Raw genomic sequence first — 10,295 nt, forward strand, 5'->3', positions numbered from 1 at the left:
CCAGCTTTAGTGATGCTAATTTGTGTTAGCATCTCTTGCCCCTTGGCTGATCTACCTACTTAAGACTCTGTACCCAAACCAGGCTTTTCACTACTCTATGTGATTTTTCCAAGCTGCAGCTCTGACTCTGTCACTCCCTATTTACAACCCTGCAGTAGTCCCCTATTGCCTTCAGAAGAAAGTTTAGCTCTTTAACATGGCTAACAGGGACATTCATGATCTTACCCCTGTCTATCCAGAATTATCTTCTTCCATCTCCTTTATACAGATTTAAGAATATAACAACCTCTCACCGTTCTCATCTCCTTGCCTTTGCACAAGCTGTTCTCTCTTTCTGGACACTCCCCCCTCCCTGTCTCCAGGCAGACTTAGATGTTTCCTCCTTTCTGCTCTCACAGTACTTTGTTTATATCTTGGTTGACTGACTTATCACAAGGTTTTATAAATTGTTGCTAACCTGTGTATCTCTTTGAATGCACAGTTAAATCCTTTGTGAAAGGACTAATATTATCTTGCTCATATTTGAATCTTTAGTGCCTGGTACAAAGTGGGCATTTAATATAGGTTTCTATTTTATGGATAAATAAAATAACAAAGGAACAATGTAAGTGAGGGTGTGCACAAAAGGATGCTGTTTGGGGCCCAGGGAGATCCCCACTGGGGGATCCTGAGCAGCCTGGGAGTGGGCACCATGGAGAAGGGACAGGATAGCCAATACGTCAAGACAAACCAATCCTGTATAAGGAATCTCATTAGAAATGTTCTGGAAACAATGCTTGTTTGTTTAGGTAAAAATGAATTTTTTCATAAAAATAATCAAGTTGCACAATTTATGGTAAATAGAAGGCAAAAGGCAAACAAAACCTTATCACTTAATAGAGATACTGTTAGTATTTGAGTATATTTCTTTCAGTCTTACTTTATGCACATTTTTCTTCATATAGTTGTAATCATAATTAATACAATTTTATATTTTTATTTGTGGTTTGAGAGCTCTTTTTAAACATCATTTTTGGAGATTACCAGAGGGAAAAGGAAATGGGAAGAGGTAGAAGAGGGTAAAGGGGGATTAAATGGTGATGGAAGGAGACTTGACTTGGGGTGGTGAATACATAATACAGTATACAGATGATGTATTATAAAACTGTACACCTAAAACCTACATGATTTTATTAACCAATATCACCCAATATTCAATAAAAATGAAAAATAAACAAACAAAAGCATCCTTTTAATGATTGTATAAATTTCTATACTGTGATCACTCCATAATTTATGGAATTAGTCTCATTGCTATGTTAACTTTTTTACCCTTAATTTTTTGACTATTATGGCTCATGCAAATATGTTTTTTCCTGTCTATAGGAAGATTCTATTAGGATAGGTTCCTAGAAGGGGAACTTTTGAGTCAAAAGGCCTGGGGATGATTTTTGGCTTAAGACTCAGGTGTCCAATTTGCTTTCTGAAATAATTATACAAATTTACAGGGTTCCTAACCTAGATGGATATGCCATTTTCACCCAACCTGGACAGCATCGAGTATTATCATTAAAATAAAAGTAAACTTCATCAATGCTCTAATTAATGGAAAATATTACCTTATTCTTATTCTTTCAATGTGCACTTTAAAATTGTAAGGTTGGCTTTATTTTCTTTTTCTGTTTCTTTTCTTTTCTTTCTTTTTTAAAATCTTTTTTTTTCTTTTTGCCTAAATAGGTTTTCTCTTTTCTGGACTGTCGGTTCAGGGACGATTTTTTTTTAAGTTGGATTTTTTTTAAACAAGCAACCAGAGGCAGCTCTGCTTGAGGGTGAAGCCGCCTCCCAGTTTTCCCTCCTCCTCTACCAACCTCCCCCCCCAACCCCATAGTTCCCTACACCAGGTCCAGTGACAATTGGATGATGCAGCTTTGATAATCATCCGATTCCAGAATGGGTGGCTGCATTCCTTTTCTGAAGGCAGCAAGGACACGGTGCCCCAGAATCATGCCCCCTTTGCTGTTGTTGTCCGCCTTCGTTTTTTTAGTGAACGTCCTGGGAGGAGCCCCAGGACATAAGCCGGACAGCAGGACGAAGATGATATCAATACACAGCCTCTCGGAGCTGGAGCGCCTGAAGCTGCAAGAGACTGCTTACCACGAACTCGTGGCCAGACATTTCCTCCCTGAATTTAAACCTGATCGAGGTGAGCAGTATTCCAGAGAGTGGCGTACTCGCTCTCTGGCGAGTGGACTCTCCGGGGTGGGATGGGGGGTCAGTTGGAGGTCCGGAAGGGTAGCAGGGGCTCGAACCTGGTCTCAGACCTGCTCTGTTCTCCTGGCGCCCTGAAAACTGAAGAGTGGGAGTTGAAGGATGTTGAATTGCAGAAGAAGTAAAGATTAGTCGAGTTGGGTCAGAGGCTTGCAGCTTGAGGCAGCAAGCTCAACAGGCAGATGTCAGGGACAGACAAGTTGACAGAGGACAGGTGAAGAGACATGAACCAGGTGCGGTTCGAGGAGGCAAAGCTGAAGGGAGGTGCAGAGGGACACTCTGAGAGAGGACTGGGATAAACAGAGACAGCGTGGTTGAGAGTAAGAGAGACAGCGAGACAGTGAGAGAGACACACACGCCAATCCTAGCGTAGAGCAATGGTGGGAGGTCCGCTGAGGTAGCAGCCCTGCTCAGCTGGCTGCAGGGGAGCGAGCGAGACCTAGCATTGGACGGAGTTCGAGTTGCCAGGGTTGTCACGGGTATGGGCTCAGATTTGCAATTGAAGGGAGGAGAGAGGGGATCACAGGAGCCGAGAGACGCTCCTGCAGTATGAAAAGTGCAGGGGCAGTAAGTTCGTCAAGCGGGCACAGCGGACGCAGCCGGAAAGTAGCTGAGCAAAGGGGCTGCTGCTGGGGTCGGAACTTGGGGACAGCGTGGGTTGCTGCTTCTCCCGCTGCAGCGGGTGGAGCAAACGGCATCCCGGGTGTGAGCAGTGCCCGCAGTTACTTGGCAACTCCTAGTTGCGGAGGTGTCGCAAACAGAGCCCTTCCCTTAGCCTGTTGCACTGTCCCAACGCCCAAAGTCCTGGAATTTATGTTTTAAGCGTTGTGTTGAGCTACTACTGGTGTGTGGGCACACAAATCCTAAGATTGTACGGTTGGGTTAAATTCTTGTAGTCTCGTATGTAGTAGATAGGATTAGCCCCGTTGTTAAACGGGGAAACTGAGATTGAGAGAAAGCAAAACAGTTCGCGGGCTAATCAGAGCTGTTTACTGCTCCCCCATCCCCAATTCCTGCGGATCAATGCATTGAGATGTTTTAGTGATTTATCAAATCCTATTTGTGTAAGTGTGCGTGTCTTTTCTTTTTACTTCCCATAGCTCTGCCTATTGACAGTCCAAACACCTTGGAGAAGTGGTTTCTCATTTTTAGAGGACAACAGAGGGGTGAGGAACTCTTGTACTTTCCTTAGGAAAGAAATGGGATGCTGCATCCCTCCAGTATTGTGTCCCTAGCCCCTGGAAGAGTGAGTGGCGCCCACTTCCCCTGGGGGCACTCACTCCCCCTCCCAGAAACCCTGTAGGGGATGATTGCAGGAAATGCTAACTGCGGGCGCTCTTGCACTCGGGGCGGTCCCATCAAATCTGCCTAAGCCTTCCTGCTTAGGATCCACCCCAGACTGATCTCTCAGAAGAAATTGCCCCAGGTGCTTCAAGGTAGTCTCACCCCGTGGCAGGACTTAAGGCAGGGAACTTGAGCTCCCTTGGGGTAGCTAAGTGAAGCGGAGTCCTTCAGCCAAACCACTGCAGGGTCTTTTTGGCTCACTCCCCAGGGAGGGGCGCTGCGGATCTATAGGGGTGGGGGTTAGCTGTGGGAGGTTGCTTAGAAGAGTGCTACAGCCCCTGCAGTTCCTCCTTATCTAAGCGCCGCGGAGCGTTGACGTTTTTCATTCTTTTTCTCTCAGACTCCTCGGTCGAATCACTCAAGACGTTTGGCATTCGTCTGGAAGAGGTGCTGGTGAATGAGCTTACCCGTGGCAAGCATCTTGAACTAAGAGCCGCGATGCAGATTGAAGAATCTACGGGTCAGGCTGCGGGCCGTCGTCGGGGAAACGTATTGCAAAGGATGTTTGGCCGCATCAGGCGCTTTTTCAATCGAAGACAGGATGAGCCCTCCTTGCCCCGAGAGTTTACTCGCCGTGGGCGTCGAGTGAGTCAAACCCACCAGGGTTCAGGCAGGGGCCCCTCCAGAGGTATTCGGGGATGTGGGTCAGAACAGTAAAGGTCTGTGTCCTCAGAGGGGCGGGGAAGGTAAACGCAACATGTTGAAGAGGAGTACTTTGCTTGCCACAAAAAGAATGTCTCTTGTTATGAATGTGATGCAATCCTCAGGAAGGTTTCTCCACAGGGTGCAGTATCTGTGGATAGCCTGGCTGAACTGGAGGATGGGGCCCTGCTGCTTCAGACCCTGCAACTTTCCAGGATTTCCTTTCCAATTGGCCAGAGACTTCTGGGATCCAAAAGGAAAATGAGCCTCAATCCGATTGCTAAACAAATCCCCCAGGTTGTAGAGGCTTGCTGCAACTTCATTGAGAAACATGGTAAGGGGGCTGAGAATGATGGTTAAATCAAGGTAGAAGGCAATTACAGAGAAAGGATGATGTTCTAGAAATGGGGAGAGAAAACGGATTGCAAGAAGGGCTTAGAATGTTTTTCTGCTATCAGTTGGGGTCTGAATGCGGATGGGAGGGGAAAGGAAATGCCCTTGGAGAAAAGGACCAGAGAATCTGAGCATACCTGATCTTTTCTTTCAGGATTAAGCACAGTGGGGATTTTCACCCTGGAATACTCTGAGGAGAGAGTGCGTGAGGTAAGCTGGCTTTGTTTACACTTTTATTCTTTGAGAAAAAGCAAGTGATGTGGACTCTCCCTCCTATTCCTGGGGGTAGTTTCCTGTAGCAGACACATGGTATTACCACATACCTCCATTGAAGCCTGAGACTTATTAAAGTAATGACCAGGAGGGAGCATGTGACAGGCAAGGCAGACAGTCCATGTATTCTCTCCCTTTTTATAGCTCCGTGAAGAATTTGATCGAGGTCTGGATGTAGTGTTGGATGACACTCAGAATGTGCACGATGTTGCTGCACTCCTCAAGGAGTTTTTCCGTGACATGAAGGACTCTCTGCTGCCGGATGATCTGTACATGTCTTTCCTCCTGACGGCAAGTGAGTCTTCTGCTCTCCTGTCTTCCTTGTTGGGCAAAGAAAGGAAATAGTACAGGGAGCATAGGGGTTTAGGGACAGTACTCAGGCTGCAGGACCCCACGGAATTAAGACAGAATAAACATCTAAAGATGAAAACGTCTCTTCAGACTACTTTCCTTGTATCTCGTAATATTTTTTATAAGTCTGCTGTTTGGAAATTTTCCCAGAGCTTCTTGAAGCTCTGTGTGTCCTCTCAGGATAAAAAAGAACTTACTTTCTGCAGAAGGGGTTTGATTTTGATAAGAACCTTTCTTGCTTTTAGGGGCTCTGGGCTCAAATGTTATGGGCATGAGCAAAGAAAAGATGACTGGGGACTTTCTTCATAGCCTTCAGTGATTTTCAAGCAGAATTACATTTCTTCTGGTATGGGGTTGTTGCCAAGGCTAGCCCCCGAGCAGACCCTTGTTTTCCTTCCTCTAGCTCTGAAGCCACAGGATCAGCTTTCTGCTCTGCAATTGTTGGTTTACCTGATGCCACCTTGCCACAGTGACACCCTGGAGCGTCTGCTGAAGGTCCTGCATAAAATTACTGAGAACTGTGAGGACTCCATTGGCATTGATGGACAGCTGGTAAAAAAGCTCTGGGAAAGGGTAGTGAGGGCTGTGGCCAGGGATGTATGTGAGAGTACATGAAAGAGACAGATACAGAGAAAGAAGGAAAATAAGAATAAAGTACACTTTCATTAGTATAATTTTTATTACTACCTTAGAATCAACCACTTTCTGCTTTCTTTTACCTAGGTTTCTGGCAACAGAATGACTTCCACCAATTTGGCCTTGGTGTTTGGATCTGCTCTCCTGAAGAAGGGGAAATTTGCCAAGAAGGAATCCAGGAAAACGAGACTGGGGATTGACCACTATGTTGCTTCTGTGAATGTGGTCCGTGCCATGATTGATAACTGGGATATCCTCTTCCAGGTAGGTGGAAGTTTTGGACACACTTATTTCACAGTTCTCTCTCTTTTTCATAAGGCAGGGAGAAGTTGTGCATGTATCCATCCCTAAGGATAGCCAAAGGTACTGCAAAGTCTCCTAAGCTAGAAATTCTTCCCACATTAGCTGGTTGTGGTGCCTTCAGTCCTAGGTAACTGATAGAAATGAGTACAAAATTTAAAAAGTTGTTTAACAAAGGCTAACATTGCTAATTTTACCTTCAGGTGCCTCCCCATATTCAGAGGCAGGTTGCTAAGCGTGTGTGGAAATCCAGCCCTGAAGCCCTTGATTTTATCAGACGCAGGAATTTGAGGAAGATCCAGTGAGTGTTTCCTTGGTTTGTTTATGCTTAGCCTGAAGCAGGATCTTTTATGGGGGGTTTAAATTCCACACTATCTTTTGTTAATAAATCTAAGTATACAAACTGACTAGCTTTTTCAAATGCATTCTCATTTAGGAGTGCACGTATAAAAATGGAAGAGGATGCTTTACTTTCTGATCCAGTGGAAAACTCTGCTGAAGCCCGGGCTGCTGTCCTTGGTCAAAGCAAGCCCTTTGATGAAGGTCAGTTCCCTGATGGAGATCAGACTCTTGCTGAAGGTCAGTCTCTTGTTGAAGGTAAGGCCATTCCTGAAGGCCAGGTCCTTGCTGAAGATGAGCCCCTTGAGGAAGATGAGTCCTCTGAGGAAGATGTGACAGTTAATGATGAGCTAGTATTTGAATATGTCAATGAAGGCATAGTCTTTGGAGAGGTCCAAGGTCTTGAGATCCCAAATGACCTTGAGATTCAAGGCCCAATTCTTGAAGGCATACCAGAACTTGATGAAGATGATAATGACAATGAGGATGATGATGATGATGATACAGTGAATTTTGATGATCTTCCTCCCCTTGAGGATATTTTAGAGCCTGATGATGAAATTCCAGAACTGATTGAAATCCCAGACTTTGACGAAATACCATATTTTAATATGGTCCCAGGCCCCGAAGGAGCCCCAGATGTGCAAGAAGTCCACAACCCTGGAGAAATCTCAAACCATGACCTTGAAGAAGGACCAAATTTTGAAAACTACCAAAGTCTTGACCTTGCAGAAGTTCCCTATCTTAATGCTATCCCAGACCATGCAGATGACTCAGATAATGATGAAAACCCAGATTCTGAAGAAGATCCCAATTTTGAAGAAGTTCCAGCTCTTGATGAAATCCCAAATGATGAAGCCTTAAATGCTGAAGACATTTCAGACCATGAAGAAGTACCAGAAATCAATGGGATTTCAGATTCTGATGAAGATCTTGATTTTGAAGAAGTCCCAGGTCTTCATGTGATACCAAGCCCTGCAGAAGTCCCTGGTGGTCATGAAATTCCAAATCATGAAGAATCCCCAGAGGTTAATGGACTCTCAGACTCTGAAGAATATTTCAATCTTGAAGAGGTCCTAGCTCTTGATGGAGTTCCAAATGATGAAGAAACCTCAGGCACTGAAGAAAGTCTAGATTATGAAGAAACTCCAGAGTTTAATGGAATTGCAGATTCTGGAGAAACATTCAGCCTTGAAGAGGTCCCAGCTCTCCATGTGGTAACGAGCCCTGAAAATGTCTCTGATTTAGATGAGATTCAAAATGAGGAAGAATCCTCAGATGTAGGTGGAGCCCTAAACAATGAAGAAGCCTCAGATGCTGAAGAAATCCCAGGACATGAAGAAGCTTCTGATATCAGTGGAATCCAAGACTCTGAAGAGAAGCCCAATCTTGAAGATGGCTTAGTTCTCAGTGTGGTTCTAGGGCTCAAGGATGCTCAAATTCACAATAAAATTTCAGATTCTCTGAAAGACCAAGCCAATACCTTTGAAGAAGATGAAGTTACCAGTGTGATTCCAGAACCTGAAGATGTCTCCATTTTAAGTACAATCCCAGACCTTCAGCCAGACCCTGCTGTCAGTCTTGAAGAAATCATGAATGTGGAAGCAGTGCCAATGCCTAATTATCTTGACTCTTACAAAATTCAGAATTCAAAGGCAATCCAGTTCCATAAAGAAGATACAGATGTTACATTTCCTGTAGATACCACCCTGCTTAAAAACAAATCTCAGCCCGGTCAAGTAATGAACTACAAGCCCTTCCCAGAGTCATTGAAGATCAACACCTGCTTTCTCCCCTCCATGAAGTGCTGTAAGCTTCTGGCTCCAGCTTTATTACTCATTTGCTTAGTAAAATTAGTTAGTCTGCTTGTAGGGTGGTGGTGGTTGGTAGGAGGCTGCATTCTTCCCTGACTCCCCAGAGGTCTATTTGCTCTAAGCATGGGGTATCTAACACTTTCTGTTCTCTAACCAAGCCCTCCTCCCCCAGCCTCCTGCTTCAATAGTGGGCTTAGATTTAGAGATCTGTATTCTACTCTTAGGCTGCAGTTTTCTTAGAAGTCTAATGGGGATAACCATTCCTGCCCTAACTTCTTGCCTCATACTTACTGTATTTGAAGCTCAAAATTAGGTCTTAGTTCCTTGGGTGTTGCGCAAAATAAGAAGTTAACATTATTCCTATTTTCCAGGTACTTCTGAGGAGCCACCTGTGCCTCCCGGCACTGCCTGTTCCCATGATGATGAGGAAGGAGCGGGTAACCCCCCAATTCTGGAGCAAGACCGCCCACTGCTCCGTGTACCCCGGGAGAAGGAGGCCAAAACTGGCATCAGCTACTTCTTTCCTTAGGTGTTTCTCCTTCTACAAGGCGCCAGACACGGGAAAAGGGTGGGGGTAGACCTGGGATGTCACAGGAAACATTAAAGAGTATGTCTTGAAGGTAAAGATCTGAGGGTGAGAAGGAGTTCCACCTGATGCTTGGGTCAGGCTGAGAAGTCCAAACACACTGCCAGCCCCTTCACTGGGACTGCTTGGTCCCTTCAGCTGGTAAAAACAGGTGTTTCTGTGTCAGGCCCAGGCTCCCTGGTGCTACCTTGCCTTTCTCTTTTACCCCTGATCCTGGCTTTGCCACATTACAGCCCTTACTTTAATTGGTGTGACATTTGTGGTAAATACCTGTCCCAGAGAAGCTCACAAATCTTGAGGTGCTTTCCCTCCCCCAAAGGGGATTGCATGGTTTTCCTGACTTTCCTATCCTCCCGAGAGCTCAATTGGAAAGGCCCTCAAGAGGCATGCTAGGATGTTAGGTCCTAGGATGTTAGGTCCTACTGACAGCTGACAAACAATACTAAACCATGTTGCAGCAATTCATAGCCCTGTCCCCGCAGCAACTCCACCACCTCAGAATAGTTCATTTCCTCAAATTATTTAGATCAGTGGCTCATGAAACAGCCACTCCCAAAATTATGTGCAGTTTTGCTCAAGTAGAGCCAACAGGGATCTTAAATGTAAGTCTAATTAGCTTTTCTTTGGTCAAAAGTTAGAGGAAAAAATCCAATTTTATTACCTAGATTTGTTTTACAGACAGCTGGTGTTCTCACCCAGTTGTCAGCAAAAACAGCTAGTTAGGGGTGGACATATTTCCAAGTAGTAAAAGTCACCTGATTACAAATGTTCTTATCTATCGTCTCTGTAGTTCCCCTATGCAGGATGGTACAAATTTGCGGGACATGCTCTGGTAACACATAGATATGGGTTACATATGACATCCAAAACTATAGCTGATACTGAGGGATAACAACTGTTGAGGTCCATAGAATGAAGAATGTATTGTATTGAGGGATAGAAATTGATCACATAATGGGTAACAACCGCAGAGCTCAAAGATTTGTGATTGTTAAAACTTCTCTGGCATTTAATCATTAATAAACATCTGTATTGTGACAGCAGCATATTCATGGCTACTGTGTTTTTTTAATTTAAAATTTTGTTGGTGAGTTGGGAAACTTAGGGTAGAACTGAAGAAGAAGGACAGGTAAGGAAGAGGAATAAAGGGGAAGGATAACATGGCAGTAAGGGATAGAGAGACTGGAAGAAAGAGGAGAAGGTGTTGTGGAAGAGAACAATGGAAAGATGTGGAATAAGGAGTGGGTGATGTGGATAAAGAGGAAGGGATGACGTGGAATAAAGTGAAGCAGTGTTGTGGGATAAAGAGGAAGAGCCGAAGTTGGATAAAGAGGAGGGCATGCTATGGACTAAAGGGCTGAAGGGGTGAT

General features: G+C 44.7%; 1 protein-coding gene across 1 annotated transcript; it reads left to right on the forward strand.

The window, feature by feature from the left end:
- Positions 1–1,929: 1,929 nt before the first annotated feature.
- Positions 1,930–9,921, forward strand: ARHGAP36 (Rho GTPase activating protein 36). Its single transcript, XM_037037126.1, has 11 exons — positions 1,930–2,182; positions 3,348–3,413; positions 3,932–4,176; positions 4,375–4,567; positions 4,781–4,836; positions 5,044–5,194; positions 5,654–5,802; positions 5,974–6,150; positions 6,390–6,487; positions 6,623–6,729; positions 8,711–9,921. The coding sequence occupies exons 1-11, from the start codon at positions 1,930–1,932 to the stop codon at positions 8,866–8,868; spliced, it is 1,653 nt and encodes a 550-aa protein (XP_036893021.1). The 3' UTR covers positions 8,869–9,921.
- Positions 9,922–10,295: the final 374 nt, after the last annotated feature.

The sequence above is a fragment of the Sturnira hondurensis genome, unplaced genomic scaffold (assembly GCF_014824575.4).
Source record: "Sturnira hondurensis isolate 20B ecotype Veracruz unplaced genomic scaffold, ASM1482457v3 Scaffold0022910, whole genome shotgun sequence".
NCBI lineage: Eukaryota > Metazoa > Chordata > Mammalia > Chiroptera > Phyllostomidae > Sturnira > Sturnira hondurensis.

What these genes read in the sequence shown, in the direction of transcription:
- ARHGAP36 (XM_037037126.1), top strand. Translation starts at nt 1,930, where the DNA reads ATGGGTGGCTGCATTCCTTTTCTGAAGGCAGCAAGGACACGGTGCCCC. An exon ending in TTACTCGCCGTGGGCGTCGA is followed by an intron (nt 4,177 to 4,374) that starts GTGAGTCAAACC and finishes GTTTCTCCACAG; the next exon opens with GGTGCAGTATCTGTGGATAG. An exon ending in AAGCAAGCCCTTTGATGAAG is followed by an intron (nt 6,730 to 8,710) that starts GTCAGTTCCCTG and finishes CCTATTTTCCAG; the next exon opens with GTACTTCTGAGGAGCCACCT.